At 41.7% G+C, this 17,274-nt stretch overlaps 2 protein-coding genes across 5 annotated transcripts in view; both read right to left on the reverse strand.

Annotated features, from left to right (window-relative positions):
- LOC133507739 (sodium-coupled neutral amino acid transporter 3-like) overlaps positions 1-4,064 on the reverse strand; it is a 29,315-nt gene extending 25,251 nt beyond the window's left edge. For 2 of the 4 annotated variants that reach the window (XM_061833101.1, XM_061833102.1), the window contains exon 1: positions 3,473-4,064. The gene's annotated coding sequence lies outside the window, so the exon portion shown is untranslated. The remainder of the gene's footprint in view (positions 1-3,472) is intronic. The other 2 variants (XM_061833099.1, XM_061833100.1) reach the window with 1 other exon arrangement.
- Positions 4,065-8,331: 4,267 nt separating this feature from the next.
- On the reverse strand, positions 8,332-16,981 carry rbm5 (RNA binding motif protein 5). The gene is made up of 25 exons (XM_061831418.1): positions 16,844-16,981; positions 16,602-16,644; positions 14,892-15,096; positions 13,905-14,063; positions 13,747-13,816; positions 13,257-13,330; positions 12,587-12,670; positions 12,266-12,326; positions 11,863-11,928; positions 11,606-11,766; positions 11,419-11,516; positions 11,244-11,331; positions 11,108-11,176; positions 10,854-10,908; positions 10,673-10,773; positions 10,462-10,597; positions 10,294-10,385; positions 10,035-10,208; positions 9,815-9,955; positions 9,651-9,737; positions 9,391-9,564; positions 9,252-9,326; positions 9,065-9,165; positions 8,850-8,979; positions 8,332-8,776 (listed from the first exon to the last, which is right to left on the reverse strand). The coding sequence occupies exons 2-25, from the start codon at positions 16,616-16,618 to the stop codon at positions 8,651-8,653; spliced, it is 2,544 nt and encodes an 847-aa protein (XP_061687402.1). The 5' UTR covers positions 16,619-16,644; positions 16,844-16,981; the 3' UTR covers positions 8,332-8,650.
- Between the last annotated feature and the right edge of the window lie 293 nt (positions 16,982-17,274).

The following is a 17,274-nucleotide window of genomic DNA, read 5'->3' on the forward strand; positions in this document are numbered from 1 at the left end:
ATGAACCTGACAATTACACACTTTTAACAGCTGGACTTGTGCCTAGGACCAAATTGACATTTTCCCAAAAAACAAGCACTTATTTTCACCTTATAAAGATATTATTTATTCAAAAGCTGATAAAAGACAATTCTTTCAAAATGTGTTTGCAATCAAGAGCAATGTTCCCTCTAAGCTGCGCACCTGCGCAATTGCGCACTTGGACCGCACATGAAAACCGATCCAGCGTGAACCACAGCTTTTTTTTTTTTTCCACAGCAGCATGCGGTCTCTAACAAGCTGCTCCTCGGCCACACCATGCCACACACTCTGCTTCCTTGTTTCCCTAACACCACCCACCTCTGCCTCTTAACCCTCACTAAACCAAATAAAATTTTACAGACAGAAAAATCTGATACTTTCAGAAAATTATACTCTGGACTTGAAATTTTTGATTATTTTAAATCTGTTGCAAATTTGCAACCCCTGCCCAGAAAGAACTTTAAAGGGGTACACTCATAATTACAAACACCGTCCACCCACGGAGTCTGGGCAACATAGAGGAAAGACGAGTTAGACATGCTGCTTATGTTTACTCTCGATAATAACAGCAAAAGTTTAAATAAAAAAAAAAAAAAAGAAATGCTGTTGCTTTAATGAATGTTGGAGTATGTGAATAATAATAATAATAATAATAATATTGAAAAAGTGGTGAAACTGGATGAGATTTTCTCTTTTTTGAGTAAAAAAAGTTCTGGTCTGAAGCGAAAGTATAAAGTAAGTACAGCATGAGATGGTTTATAGTGTTAAAATTCCACCTTGGCGCAGCCTGACTGAGGACGAAAGCCCAGACAGTACAGTGCACAAAAAGCTAATTCTGTATTTTAAAAATACGAGAAATCATAAAATTAACCTTAAAATTGTTTGGGGGCATCCATCATTCAGCGTTCAACATGCTTTGCTAAAGATATCCTGTAAGCAATAATTCAGTTTTATACAGACGGGGATATCATTGTGAGTTAAAAATAAATAAATGAAATAAAGTTGGAAGCGACATTTCAAATTTACAGTTCATAGTTGGCTTGGTTTGGTTGGCAAAATATTTTTTTGTTTGTTGACATTTTCATTGTAAGTTTGCAAAAACACAAAATTGTTCTTAAAATGTTCTGATGGTAATGTAAATGCTGTGATCTCAATCTTTTAATGAAGCATGTAACTTCAATGGATAACACCGATCTGACCACAGTGCATACGCCTGATTTTGCTCTCAGTAGTCAAAGGGAGCGCTCACAGGCTTAGCATGTTCGCTCAGACACGTCAAAAATTAGAGGGAACGTTGATCAAGAGGAATAAAGAAATCATATAAATATGTACATTTGCATGTATTTGTCATTTGCATTTATTCTAAAGGCCATATCACCCAGCTTGAGCCCATTGGCACCTCTTCATCATGATTATGCCCAACACAAACAGGAATTCAGAACTTTCCAAAAGAGATTCTCCCATTCTTTCTGACAAACATGATTGATCGATTATATATTAACCCTTTATCAATTGAACAAATCAATGAAATTACAAAGACAAACTAAGACTAACTAAACTGAGGTGCCCTCCAATCAACCGGTACTTCATCATTTCTTAAGTGCCAAATCCACAAATATCAAATTGTAAATTTCCTTAGTCATTGTTCCACATTAAAAAAAATATATATATATTTACAGTGTACGAAGGGTCATTGAATTGACCCCAACATCACTGTTCAGGCTGTCTTGGTGTTTGACGTCTAATCACTTTTGCTTTAAGCATGTACTGATGAAGCCTGCTCAGATGAGAGGTGAACGATCTTTAAACCTGACTAGAGATCGACTCAATGCCCTGTGGAGACACAATATATTGTGTACATACACACATACATACGCATGTTCTTCCCACCATGATAAATGAAACAAGTTGCACCTGGCGGCCTCCCACATGGAGTAAACACCTGTGCAACGTCTGCTCGAACCGGTGCGCCCATGGCGAGGTCGCTGACCGTGGCCGGGCTTATCTGCCCACCAGTCCGCTGTGATGAACCCAGCGGGAAAAATCCATACATCGCGTTGTTAGTGTTTAGATTGGCGACTTAAATTAAAAGCGATGCCCCCTCTTGCCTCAAAATAACACAGACTGTAGTTCTTCTTCCGAAAACTGCCGTTGACTACACACACTCACTTGACAATTGATCATTGACACTTTAACCCCCTTTTTTCCCCCAATATTAGGTGGTGGGGGGTAAATCACTGTAGGCTTTCCGCTCTCATAGTATGAACACTAGATACAGTACTTAAGATGAAATACAGTACACGGCAGGCTCAACAAACAGACAACAATGATATTTCCAAAGTAACTACTGAACAGTTTTAAGATTTATGATGACCAGCCTTGACCATTTTCCAATAGAAAATCCATTCATCTATTTTCTTAGCTGTTTCGTACACCCTGAACTGGTTGCCAGCCAATTGCAGGGCACATAGAGACAACCAGCCACACTCACAATCACAGCTAGGGGCAATTTTGAGTTGTCCAATTAATGTTGCATGTTTTGGGGATGTGGGAAGAAACCGGAGTGCCCAGAGAAAACCCACGCAGGCACGGGGGAGAACATGCAAACTCCACACAGATGAGGCCGGGCTCGAACCCTGGACCTCAGAACTGGAAGGCCAACACTTTACCAGCTGATCTACCTACCGTGCCGCCTCCAAGAGAAAATCACTCGACACAATTGCTCCAAGACATAATTTTTAATGACTTATTGCAAAATTATTATCTTGTGGAGGCATATTTAACCAGTGTCCATTTTGTGACCTTTACTTGATTTCAACTCTGCTGAGCTGTTAATTCATTTTTTGGAACCGCTTTTCCTCACTGGAGTCGTGACTGAGCTGGAACTTATCCTAGATGGCCAACCATACCATGCGAGTTTTTAAAATCTGGGAGGAAGGCGGCACTTCACAGGAAAACAGACAAACTCCACACAAGAAGACATTCGAACCTAGAGAACCAAGAGGATTGAAGCAGAACCCATTTGCCCACCGTGCTTCCAACAACTATTACATTAGATTATAATTAATAATAGTGACATTAATTAGATTTGTTGGATTTGGTGACTTGTGACTGCTGTTTCTTTCACACAATTACGATGATGAACCCTGACCTTTAAATGAAAATACCCTAGAAAAAAACACTTGGGCACTTAAATGTGTCATACAAAAGATGGGGCACAATCTGTCAGTGAGCCACATGGTCTTGATATGTGAATTCACTACAGAGGGTCTCGAAACAAGGTTCTTGTTTGTTGTTGTTTTTGCTCTGATCGAGAGCCCTTTTCTATTCTATTCTCTGCGTTCGTATTTATCAGCTAGTCCCTTCAACCGGATCAAGCAGGCGTGCTGCAAAAATGGACAATACAAACACAACGAAACGTAATCATAATAAATAAAATAAAATGTCTTACCAGGAAAAAAAGGGGGGCTCTGTTGGGGAGATTGCCAATATTAATTCCTCCGATGCGTGACGAAGAGAAAGCCGTCCACTCAGGTGTCTTATTTTAAAACGAGTTTGGGAGTTTGACGCACAATGGGAGAGTCGCTCCCCACGGTAGCAGCGGGAAATATTTGTGGAGCAATTTTTCGGCATTTGTGAAGCACATTGCAGTCGAAACTGTGGGGGTCGGCGTGGGGCCGCCTCCTCCCGTCGCTTTCTCCAACCCCCACAGCAGCTCAATCCACCCACCCACTCGCGCGCGCTTTCTTCTTTCCTGCACGTACTTGGCAAACTCCTCCTGTTCCTCAAGTGGAAAGCCATTTACGCACGGAGAGGCCGGTGCGTAAATCACGACTTTCGTGTTTCTGCTCCGCGTCACGCTGAAACACGCGATTCAGACATTAAAAAAAAAAAAAAAAAAACATCGTCACCATTGTCGCATAGTGTGCTTGTAAAACCATGTCAGCCTCTACAGGTTGTTGCTGGTTAAGTCTGGTCCTCTTCCCAAGCACCCGAAATTGAAAACAATGGCAGCTCACCTCGACCGGAAGAGGTCAGAAAGGGGAAGACAGACCCTCGGCGGCCATTTCATTAGTTACACTTTACCAACACATTGGGGTCCGAGCCCATGTGTTTGCAAACATTTTGGGGGTAATTAAGGCACACATGCAAAAATAAGAAATTACGGCACACCATAAAAACAAATCACAAAAACAATAAACAAAAGTTAGGGATAATGAGCTTTGTGGTGAAAGTTCATGAATCTAAAATACACTACACTACATAGCCTCTAAATCAAAAGTGTCAAACTCGTTTTTCTTGCGTGCCACATTGTTGTTCCGGTTTCCTTCAGACGCCCGTTCTTCTTCTTTCTTCTTTTCCTTTCGGCTTGTCCCGTTAGGGGTCGCCACAGCGTGTCATCTTTTGCCATCTTAGCCTATCTCCTGCATCTTCCTCTCTAACCCCAACTGCCCTCATGTCTTCCCTCACCACATCCATAAACTGTCTCTTTGGTCTTCCTCTCGCTCTTTTGCCTGGGAGCTCCATCCTCAGCATCCTTCTACCAATATACTCACTCTCTCGCCTCTGAACATGTCAAAACCATCGAAGTCTGCTCTCTCGAATCTTGTCTCCAAAACATCCAGCTTTGGCCGTCCCTCTAATGAGCTCATTTCTAATCCTATCCAACCTGGTCACTCCGAGCGAGAACCTCAACATCTTCATTTCTGCCACCTCCAGTTCAGCTTCCTGTTGTTTCTTCAGTGCCACCGTCTCTAATCCGTACATCATGGCCGGCCTCACCACTGTTTTGTAAACTTTGCCCTTCATCCTAGCAGACACTCTTCTGTCACATAACACACCAGACACCTTTCGCCAGCTGTTCCAACCTGCTTGGACCCGTTTCTTCACTTCCTGACCACACTCTCCATTGCTCTGTATTGTTGACCCCAAGTATTTGAAGTCGTCCACCCTCGCTATCTCTTCTCCCTGTAGCCTCACTCTTCCCCCTCTACTTTTCTCATTCACGCACATATATTCTGTTTTACTTCGGCTAATCTTCATTCCTCTCCTTTCCAGTGCATGTCTCCATCTTTCCAATTGTTCCTCTGCATGCTCCCTGCTTTCACTGCATATGACAATATCATCTGCGAACATCATGGTCCAAGGGGATTCCAGTCTAACCTCATCTGTCAGCCTATCCATTACCACTGCAAACAGGAAGGGGCTCAGAGCTGATCCCTGATGCAGTCCCACCTCCACCTTAAATTCCTCTGTCACACCTAAGGCACACCTCACCATTGTTCTGCTGCCATCATACATGTCCTGTACTATTTTAACATACTTCTCTGCCACACCAGACTTACGCATGCAGTACCACAGTTCCTCTCTTGGTACTCTGTCATAGGCTTTCTCTAGATCCACAAAGACAATGTAGCTCCTTCTGACCTTCTCTGTACTTTTCCACGAGCATCCTCAAGGCAAATAATGCATCTGTGGTACTCTTTCTAGGCATGAAACCATACTGTTGCTCGCAGATACTTACTTCTGACCTGAGTCTAGCCTCCACTACTCTTTCCCATAACTTCATTGTGTGGCTCATCAACTTTATTCCTCTATAGTTCCCACAGCTCTGAACATCCCCTTTGTTCTTAAAAATGGGAACTAGAACACTTTCCCTCCATTCTTCAGGCATCTTTTCGCCCGCTAGTATTCTGTTGAATAAGTTGGTCAAAAACTCCACAGCCATCTCTCCAAATTGCTTCCATACCTCTACCGGTATGTCATCAGGACCAACTGCCTTCCCATTTTTCATCCTTTGTAATGCCTTTCTGACTTCCCCCTTAGTAATCATTTCCACTTCCTGGTCCTTCACTCTTGCCTCTTCAACTCTTCCTTCTCTCTCATTTTCTTCATTCATCAACTTCTCAAAGTATTCTTTCCATCTATTTAGTACACTACCGGCACCAGTCAACAAATTTCCATCTCTATCCTTAATCACCCTGACCTGCTGCACATCCTTCCCATCTCTATCCCTCTGTCTGGCCAACCTGTAGAGATCCTTTTCTCCTTCTTTCGTGTCCAACCTGGTGTACATGTCTTCATATGCCTCTTGTTTAGCCTTTGCCACCTCTACCTTTGCCCTACGTTGCATCTCGATGTACTCCTTTCGCCTCTCCTCAGTCCTCTCAGTATCCCACTTCTTCTTCGCTAATCTCTTTCCTTGTAAGACTCCCTGGATTATGGGGTTCCACCACCAACTCTCCTTCTCCCCTTTCCTACCAGATGACACACCAAGTACTCTCCTGCCTGTCTCTCTGATCATCTTGGCTGTCGTCGTCCAGTCTTCCAGGAGCTTCGGTTGTCCATCGAGAGCCTGTCTCACCTCTTTCCGGAAGGCCGCACAACATTCTTCCTTTCTCAGCTTCCACCACATGGTTCTCTGCTCTACCTTTGTCTTCTTAATCTTCCTACCCACCACCAGAATCATCCTACATACTACCATCCTATGCTGTCGAGCTACACTCTCCCCTACCACAACTTTACAGTCAGTAACCTCCTTCAGATTACATCATCTGCACAAAATATAATCTACCTGCGTGGTTCTACCTCCGCTCTTGTAGGTCACTATATGTTCCTCCCTCTTCTGGAAATAAGTGTTCACTACAGCCATCTCCATCCTTTTTGCAAAGTCCACCACCATCTGCCCTTCAAAGTTCCTTTCCTGGATGCCGTACTTACCCATCACTTCTTCATCGCCCCTGTTTCCTTTACCAATATGTCCATTACAATCTGCACCAATCACAACTCTCTCGCTGTCTGGGATGCTCAGAACTACTTCATCTAGTTCCTTCCAGAATTTCTCTTTCAACTCTAGGTCACATCCTACCTGTGGTGCATAGCCGCTAACCACATTATACATAACACCCTCAATTTCAAATTTTAGTCTCATCACTCGATCTGATACTCTTTTCACCTCCAAGACATTCTTAGCCAGCTCTTCCTTTAAAATAACCCCTACTCCATTTCTCTTCCCATCTACTCCGTGGTAGAATAATTTAAACCCTGCTCCCAAACTTCTAGCCTTACTACCTTTCCACTGCTCTCTTGGATGCACAGAATATCAACCTTTCTCCTAATCATCATGTCAACCAACTCCTGTGCTTTTCCTGTCATAGTCCCAACATTCAAAGTCCCTACACTCAGTTGTAGGCTCTGTGCATTCCTCTTTTTCTTCTGACGCTGGGTCCGGTTTCCTCCTCTTCTTTGTCTTCGACCCACAGTAGCTGAATTTCCACCGACGCCCTGCAGGTTAGCAGTGCCGGGGGCGGGCGTTGTTAACCCGGGCCACGACCGATCCGGTATGGGATTCTTTAGATGAACGCTCATATTTGTTTGGCACAGTTTTTACGCCGGATGCCCTTCCTGACGCAACCCTCTGCATTTATCCGGGCTTGGGACCGGCCTACAGATTGCACTGGTTTGTGCCCCCATAGGGCTGCATTTGCCCCCATAGGGCTGCATTCCTTCAGACGCCCGTTACGACTGTGGAACAAAAATATTTAATAATCTCATCCTATTTACATTATCAATTTATGAACTAGTTTTGGAATCAGAAACCAAGGGTAATGTGTTTTTAAACTATTCATGTTTCAGAACACAAAAATGCTTGTAACATCTCAACTATCATTTATATAATTTGAAATCTTGGCACATATTTTTACAAGAATCACGGAAATTGACACTAGATTTGGCCTCATGGGCCACAAAAAACCATGTGGCGGGCCAGATCTGCCCCCGGGCCTTTGGTTTGACATCTGTGCTCTAAATTTATGAACACACATGTCCAACTTCAACGCTTCAGTGCTTCAAATCCAAGTATTTGACTTGCAGGTTATTTCAAATAGTTGCCTTTTTTTTTTTCTTCACGTCATTCAAACTTGGTGGTTCCAAATGTAAATACAAGGGTTAGGTTTATAGTCACCCAAGTTTTTAAAAACTTTACTAGTGTTGATTTTTTTTTTTTTAAATACATCACATCAGACTAAACTGAGTGGGTTCTCATGTTTTTTGCATGTTCCAAGTTTTTTTTTCTCCATCATCAAGCCATGTATTGTAAAATATCCCAAGGTGCATGAAACAAACACCAAACATATTTATACTGGATTTATAATTCATGATTACTGTACCAGTAACAAAACGGGAGCATGTATTGTTGTTGAAAACCAGGATGGGCCTTATTATGTACATTTTGCATGTTCATCAGTTATATTTTCAAATCATTTTTATACAAGGTAGAAGTGAGATTGATGATTTTTAAAAGGGACCAAATCATTTTTTTAAACATTTATTTGTCGTAAGCAGACAAGACTTAATATAAACTGTACAGCGTGATGAACAGAGGAAATTGCAGATTATGACTGCACAAAAAAAGAAATATTTAAACAAGAGACTGTGCAAATGTACAATGTATAAATTATATTTACTTATTTTCATTTGCCTCTATCTGGAATTCTTTCTATTGGATGGTTAAGCCACTGCAGCTAGAGGCCAAAAATAACGAGGAACGATGAGCACACACGGAAGTCTGTGCTGTACCACTTCAGAGATGCTATCAATTTAGTCTCCGGTAACCGTCCATTGATCTCGTTCACTCCAGCTCAGTAAAGCGGGCAAACATGGCTTTGCGGACTGCATCTTTGTAAGTGTCGGATGCAGACAGGGTGTAGTTGCTGCCTTTAGTACCCAGACCGGCTCCTTTGGTTCTCAGTTGGGCCTTAAATGAAAAATGTGTGAAAAATCTTGACTCCAATGAGTTGAGGTTATAAAATACACCTCCTATAAAATACCTGAATGGGTGCAGTGATGCCCTGCTGGTTTCGGCCCAGGCCTTTACCCTCCTTCCAGCCCATAGCTTGCAGCATTTTGTTGCCAATATTGTCACTGTTGAGGCCATCTTTGGTGGGCTGCTCGTAGTTACTGCAAGAAAAGACGAAACAGATTAGAATCTAACTACAGCACTTGACTAAACAACGGCATGTTTATGTTGTTAATAACTTCTTACACGACTGGTGTTGGCTGGCTGTATTTCTTCTTTTTGGGAGCAGGTGGTTCAGGGATGCCGTACTTTTCTCTTCTCTCGGCTGCTCTGTCTCTGTACTTCAACTATGTACACAAATATAAATTGGTATGGAAGCAATACCGACAAATGCTATTAGTATTATTATATTATTATTATCCATTTATCAAACCTCAGTTTCTCTTCGCTCCAACTCCTCCAGCTCAGCTTCACTCATTTGGGATCGCCGCATAACTTCCAGATTTTTCTAGGAAAGAAAGCAGGACGTGATCAGAATGTTGACAGTCATCAAGTACACAATAATATTTTACCTTGTGGAGGTCAGACAGCTGCTGGTGGCGTATCAAACCTTCTTTATTGGGAAACTGCCTCCTACACAACAAGCAGGCGAGCTTCTTCCAATCGGTCAACTTGTCCTGGGCCCCATCTCCGTCGGCTGCCTCCTCGGGGTCACTGTCTCCGCTGTATGCTGCCACAAGGCCACACTAATAGCGCAAAGGTGTCACTTTTCACACTCAGATTGAAAGTCAATTTAATCGGCTCCAAAGTAAGACGCGAGCCAAACACTCACCTTGGAGGTGTTGGCGGAGCTGGTGGCTGCTTCCTGTTCAGGGACATTGATCATCTCTGGAATGAGCCTGTCTAGAATCCCAGCTTGCTGAAAACGTATTACAAGCAGTTATGCGTAAGAATGACAAATGATGACATGCAACAGAATTAGATAAACTGTGGTACCTTTTTCTCAAAAAGTGTGAAGCCAGCGTCGGCGGCAGCAGCCTCCTTCCTTTCCTCTTGACTGATTGGCTGAAAGCTGCTCCTAAAGTTCTCCTTCTGTTTATTGAGACTTTTAGCCCAACGCTCCATATCTTTAGCAATCTGAAAAAAAAATCTCTCAGTGAAGAAAACAAAAAGAAAAAAAGCACTAATTTCTACGGATGTAGGACAAATATGTTACCTGCTGAGCAGTTTTGCTCTTGGGCTTTTCCTTCTTCTCCTTTCCTTCACGGGGTTCTTTAGCATTAGCAGTAGTGGAAGTGAGAGCGGCGTTTGCATCGACTGAGACGGGTACGTATGTCTGCTTCTCAGCATCCCAGTAAAGAAACTGCTGAGTCTGGGAGTTGTAATAATACTGAGGAGACAAACAAAAGTGAGTAAAACCAGATAATGACAAAATGTGAAAAAAAAGAGCAGTTTTGAAAAAGTGTCCTGCTTACGTGTGTGTTTGGGTCATAGTAGAGGCCAGATTGGGGGTCAAAGTAATAGCCAGATGATTCATCATACTGATACGTGGATGTATCTGGAACGGCTGTACCCATGACAAAACAATCAAAATGACAGCAGGCAAGCAGTCTGTTCAAAATTGTAATAATTTATGTTCATACCTGTGGCAGTGTCTGCAGTTTGTCCTGAGGTTGTGGCTGCCGTGGCAGCTGTTGCCGAGGTAACAGGCGCAGCATCCCCACCTGAGACAGTTCCAGTCTGAGATTTGGGGTCTAACGGTTGGGCCAGCTGCATTGCCTGCATCCAATAGTTTTTTTATTCCACCTTTGTAACAGAGTCCCTAATGGTACAAACCAAACACTATCGCATTACTTGAAGAGCAGGCTGGCCAATTATATGGGGTTGGTAGACTTGCATGGTGGGGGAGAGAACCACCCCAGTGGCAGGCGGGACAATCTTCATATTAGGCGCGGCTGAAATTGTGCAAATAAAATTCTGTAACTATCACATAGGATCTCAAGAAAATTACGATGACAGGTTTAGCATTTGATACCTCCGAGAATCCCGTTCTCCTGTGACGTGCTGGCTCCTGCAACTTGATAGTATCCCTGGTAATTAAACAAACGTCAATAAAATACATGGATTTAATTTGTACGGATGACAAATTATTTGAAAATGTATTTTCTGCTCTTCTGCCACTAGATGGGACTATGGATGCACATTATGCTGGATTTACATTGGCCTATAAAGTAGATAAGGGCCCCCAATTCCAAGCATTACAATGGCGAAATTTTGCGATCTACTAACCTGTGACATTGGCGTGTAACCTTCGTGCAAGAGGCTGTACTCAGAAACTCCTTCTGTATTTGGCTGCGGCTGAAAAAGCAACGCAATCAGAAGCCTGTAGAAAAAAAGTGATGCGGAAAAAAGAAAATGTTTTTACCTGACTTGAGGACCACTGAGCTGCAGCGATAGCTGTGCTCGCAACAGAGAAGGCACTGATGCGATTCCCATCAGGGAGTAAAAGGTCCCTATAAAAAAAAAAATATATATATATATATACTGTACACTGAATATTTTGTCCACCGACAAGATAAGGAAATAGGACAGTTACACACTTTCTAGCACTCTTGGCATAATCCACTCCAATTGTTTTCCCATCCAACTTTAGAGGAGGCTGAAGTCCTTGCAAGATTGTAAGCAGCTGAGAAGCCTCCTGTGTTGTTCACAAGAATGTCAAATATAGACAAAAAAAAAAAAAAAAAAAAAGAAACCTGCTAGCAAAATTATATATTTTTTTTGTACCAGAGGAGAAGACAGCTGAACAAAGGCAAAGCCTCTGTTTTGGCCGGTCTGTTTGTCCTTTATGAGGCGAATGTTGCTCGGATAAAGATTAGCATATGGTGCCAGGACGGTCATGACTGCTTCCACGGTGCACAGGGGGGAGATATTTCTAAGGATGATTGCTGTGAATGAGAAAGAACAAACTAAACACATTGCCAAATGGCGAAAACACCTTTGTTGCAAATATGCAACAAGTCTAGAAAACTAAAAGGCCTTACTGTCACCACAGAAGTCTCCACCGGGCTGATTTTCAGGAATATCAGCATTACTGCTCATCTCACATTCTGTTGAGAGAAAGACAGACTTTGTGGATAAACATGACTTTGAGATCAGTCAACAAAAAGGAATCTAACTAAAACCCTTTAAAAGCTCATTCAAATGGTAACATCAAGGTTTGTAACTCAGCCAATTAAGTTTTTTTTTTTTTTTTCCTGTGTGTCTAGGGTGCATGCGCTCTCTCCCATCTCTGCGGGGTCAAATGTAAAACAGTGACAGGACATTTGTCTACCTTACAAGGCTTGTAAAAGGACAAAACTAAACAGTGGACTGCATCCCAACATTGGTGCCTCAGCCTGGTTGCATGTTGGGAGTCGGTGGCCTCCTGATTCTTTAACTACTTACCAACTTTGGTTGCTCCACACCTGAAGCACTTCAGCCGCCTCCGGAAATTGTACAGGCCACACTGCAAGTAACCGTTCACATCATTTTTATTATACACCTGCTAATGCCCTGGCAGCGCTGCCTGAGACAATTTGAAGTCTATGTTGGTGCAGCACACCCTACTTACCTGGGATACGACCTAATTTCTTGTACTTATGTAAATATATAGCTGAATGAAGCCTAAACTAACAGGACTGCAGCTATTGAAAACTTGCTGACCCATTTCCATGCATGGGAGTGTGGCTGTTTGTTTAGTGGAATCAAGACAGAGCACAAACTTACAGTGTTGCAGAGCCAGTCTCCGTAGTTGTGTCTGGGATGACTGTAGTGCATGTCCACACTTTTCCCTTGGATGACCAGACGTTTCTGAAAGAGGAATACAAATGTTACCGGAGTATTTTGGGCTGCATGTTGATCTCAACTCAACAGAGCAACCATTTTGGAAGGGGAGAAGAGGGGGGGGGTGAGGGGCCCCCCAGCACGTATCCTTTGTGTTAAAGACAGACATGTAGAGGGATCTTTAAGTGTTTGGGACCCGAGTGCTCAGAGTGAGCTAGAGCACAATGTATTATGTGACCCTAAAAGAAAATTCTGACTGCTTTCTGGAAAACCAGATGAACTCCCCACAAAAATGCTGGCAAAAATAAGTATAATAAAATATACATACACATGAAAAAATTCCATGGATCAAAAAAAGCTTTTGCATAGAGCTATCAAAACCTCATTAGTAATTTTAGCATCATAAAATTTACAAGACTAAAAAGATGGCCTCACAGGGCCAAATTTGCAGGATGTTACCGTTTATTACAATATACTTCAAAATAAGGTATACATCCAGAGAAAAAAAAATTACATTTGTATATCGGCTCGGCTAAAAGCATTCTGGTTGCCTTTGGGGTTACTTTCCCTACATCTCCAAGATTAAAACTAGACTTGGCGATTGTGAAGCAACCTGATTGGTCTCCATCCATCGGGTAGCATCTTGCAAGTGATAAAAGTCCACGAAGGCGAAACCACGGCTTATACCTAGAGACAGCATTCAAATATAGACGGGAGGCGTGTTAGTTAAGAGTCCATGGGCATATCAAACTGTTCCACAAACTGCTTCACGACCCAGGCCTTGACTGGTAAACAGGCCTTAAGAGTTTTACCATAGAAAAAAAAAAAAAAAAAAAAAAAAAAAAAGGGAAAATGAACACACTGCCCATTATCACTGTTACCATGGCTCACGCCATGTTACGTAACAAATGTGTGCCTATTGCCCTACTCACTTACCTGTAAATGATTTCTAATGACCTGTAATGTTGACACTTGAAAGTATCATTTTATTTAAGACTGATCTGACCATGTTGCTATAGATAAACGGGTCTGGCTGGAAGCATCTTTTCCCTACGGTCACAAACTAGGGGAAAGTAAAGGTCCACCACGTATCCCAGTCTCACCTGTTTTCTTTTTCATCAGTCTGACATCGGCAGGCTGGGGGCCCTCCAGTTGATCGATGGCAAAACAAATCTGGATGACGCACAGAACCGTAAAACCATTAAAATCTTCAAAGGGTTTCTTCCACACCATTCAATGAATATGAGCAGAAGAAACACACATCTTCCTCAGTGACATGAGGGGAGAGACCCCAGAGCATGATGGTCTTGCTCCTCTTATCATCCCCAGGTTCTCTTCTATAATCTTGATCAGGGTAGTCTCCATCAGAGTGATAGCCATCTTCGGATCTGTCACTGTTGCGTCTTTTCCGCTCTCTTGGCTTCAATACAAACACACGAGTGCATCAGTTACTCTTGCATCATTAAAACAACTGAAATTTGACATACAGTGAAACTGCCATTTTCAGAAGGTTAACATCCACACTTACAGTAAGGAAAATACATATTTGAACACCCTGCGATTTGAAGTTCTGCCACTTGGAAATAATGGAGGGGTCTGAAATTTTCATCTTAGGCGCATGTCCGCTGGAGATAAAAAATTTGGTTATCACAATGTAGGATTTCTTTAAAATGTATTTGTATCTACAGCTGACATGTACCTAAGATTAAAATTTCAGACCCCTCCATTATTTCAAAGTGGGAGAACTTGCAAAATTGTAGTGTTCAAATACTAATTTTCCTCACTGTTTATTGGAGTGTTATCCCTCCCACATGCTTTTAACACATTTTAACTAGACTTTACACTAATTTTAATCAGCCTGAACAGAATCTGCATTTTTTTCCTGATCAGATTTTGTCCTAATTAGCCGAACAGATCAATGACTCAGCAAAAGACGTATTCTACGTCACTGTAGTGCAGTATAACTGAATCCAAAAGCTACTTCATTTTTATTTTTTTCCCCCGTGTCTGTTAATGTAATACTGAAACTATCTGACTGACAATACATAAAAAAAAAATAAAACCTAAAGAAATTGCCTTTTCACAATTGCACTATGTCAGACTACAGCAATAATATCTTGTAATCCCAAACCACCGCATCCCATTTTTTACGATCATTGGGCTTTAGCTTCTCAACTCAAATGCAAACAATAAACCACAACATCAGGGTCACTGTATATATATAAAAAAACAATTACGAAGTACTCACATCTGGACTGTCTCTGGATCCTCGACGATCACGATCACGTTCACGATCTCGATCTCTCTCACGCTCCCCTTCATTGCGATCGCCACGTCTCTCATCCGACCATCGGCGATCACGTTCTTGATCCCTTTCTCGTCTGTCGCGCCAATCAGAAGAGTCACGGGGTGCATCGGAGCCATACCTGCCGCTCCGTTCAGTCCTACTTATCCTATTTCACGAGACATTCCAAAGAAAAAGTACAAACATAAAATACCTTACAATCAGATTATTCAAATTATCCAACTCCCTCAGATGTAAAAAAATAAAAAAAAATAATTACAGATGTATCTTTATTCACCTAGCTACAGCAGCAATGTATCGTACACCGGAAGAACAACTAAGTGCTCTAACAGCATGAGTCAAGAGCTCCAACCAATTAGTGAAGCGGTATTTTGCAATTACGTTGCACACGAAATTAGGATTGGACTTTGAAATCCTCATTAAAAATTTCATTTTTAAAATAAAAAGTACTTTCAGTAAGATGTCTGCTATTTTTGTATCGGTTTAAATGTCTTTAGCTTTTGATTTTAAATTACATCATGCAAACCAGTGTATGGAATGCAATAAATGATTAAAGCTGCCTTTCTTGCCTTACTATTTGATACACGATCCTGGACTTAATCTCTGTCTTTACCCGTTTCTATTAATACAGTAGAAGAGATGTATTTATTACTTCGAGGGTAGTAACTTTGTGCCAATTTAAACAAGCACCTATCTCACACTTTGTACATTTCTGATGAAAGTGAAACAACAATTATGTGAGTTGTCATTTTTATCGATTTTTTTCATTTGATTGTCTGCTGTGAGACCAATATAAAAAGGATTCCGTTGTTCAATAAAGATTGGGACACACGGCCATTTATTGTGCGATAGTTTCTAATGCATAGGTTTAGTGTTTACATTACAGCAACAGTGCAATATTATAATGCTAGGAGGAGGTATCCTCTCGCAACTCATTTGCTGCACTTATGGCTCAAGGTTTGCTTCTGCTTTTTATTTTTTAATTGCTGTACACAGGTGGTGGACAACTGCTTAGCACATGTGCCTCACAGATCTGAAAACCATTCTTCAAATTGGGCCTCGCCTGTGTGGAGTTTGCATATTCTCCCCATACCTGCATGGGATTTCTCCGGGCACTCCAGTTTCCTCCCACATCCCCCAAAAAAGTATGGCAGGTTAATTGAAGACTATAAATTCAGCATAGGTGTGAGTGTGAATGACTGTTTTGTCTGTGTGCCCTGCAACTGATTGGCGACCAGTTCAGGGTGTACCACACTGGGATAGGCTCCAGCACACCGTGACCCTCCCGGGGTAATGTTGCAGAAAATGGAAGCTGATGTACACCTGTGATTCTGCCCATTTACATTATGACATTCATACTACATAAAGGGACAATAATGACTGGAAACAATTTTATTGGAATAAATTACACAAAACAAAAACATCCGAAAATTATAACATTCACAATGCTTGGAGTTTTTAAAGAAAAATCATTCACGTAATCAGTGTTACTACCAAAAAAACGTTTTACCAAGACTTTATAAAGTACTTTTGAGCAAAATTTGCATAAAACCGGTTTACTCTCGCCATTACTAGTATCATCAAAGAAGTAGCTCTAGTAGGTTGGTGACCCAAAATCTGACAGTTAACTGCCTTCTTGACGGTCCAACTCACCTTTTATCTGCTCCCATTTGTTCCCACTGCGACCACACGACCCCTAGGAAACGAGCAAAAAAAATGCTCCTTTAAATGTTGGAACAATTGCCATGCATGCACAAAGACAACACTGAAAGGCAACGCTGAAGGCCGAGCCATACAGCAGAGTGTACTCATTTCAGGTTCGTCATTTCTCATTTTAATGTTAACCCGAATAAATGAAAGGTGCTACATTTTAATTTCAATGCACAGTAACTCACCAGTGCGGTATTATCTTAATTATACCGTACAAGGTCTTGGAGTTGATATTTCCAAAATTTCACGATCGGGCGCGATAAAAGACGTCTCTCCCATTAACAAACGACGACACGTTCTTCTTCCCAAGATGCACCGGGGTTTTCAATACGCATGATGTAATTTCAACGCGAATTTGTCTTACAGGAGGCTTTGGCAACCGAATCTTATACTCCACAGCATCATGTGTCAATATTCGAAATCCAATTTCACTATATAGGGTTAATTGATATTTAATTAAACTAAGTATGGATTCGGATACACTTACAGATTTAAATAGTGGTGTTAATTGCCACAAATATTAACAGGCTCTTTCCTGAATGTAAAATTCAGGGAAAAATAAAATGTACCACCATTTTGATTTAGTGAGCCACAAAATCCCTCCAAAAGACAGGAA

Source organism: Syngnathoides biaculeatus, chromosome 10 (assembly GCF_019802595.1).
Source record: "Syngnathoides biaculeatus isolate LvHL_M chromosome 10, ASM1980259v1, whole genome shotgun sequence".
In the NCBI taxonomy this organism is placed as follows: Eukaryota; Metazoa; Chordata; class Actinopteri; order Syngnathiformes; family Syngnathidae; genus Syngnathoides; species Syngnathoides biaculeatus.

Excerpts from the sequence above, each read along its gene's own strand:
- rbm5 (XM_061831418.1), bottom strand. Across the intron at positions 12,327-12,586 it reads GAGACTGGCTCTGCAACACT|TGTGGCCTGTACAATTTCCG; the intron begins GTAAGTTTGTGC and ends GGTTACTTGCAG. Across the intron at positions 11,177-11,243 it reads CTCAGTGGTCCTCAAGTCAG|CCGCAGCCAAATACAGAAGG; the intron begins GTAAAAACATTT and ends TTGCTTTTTCAG.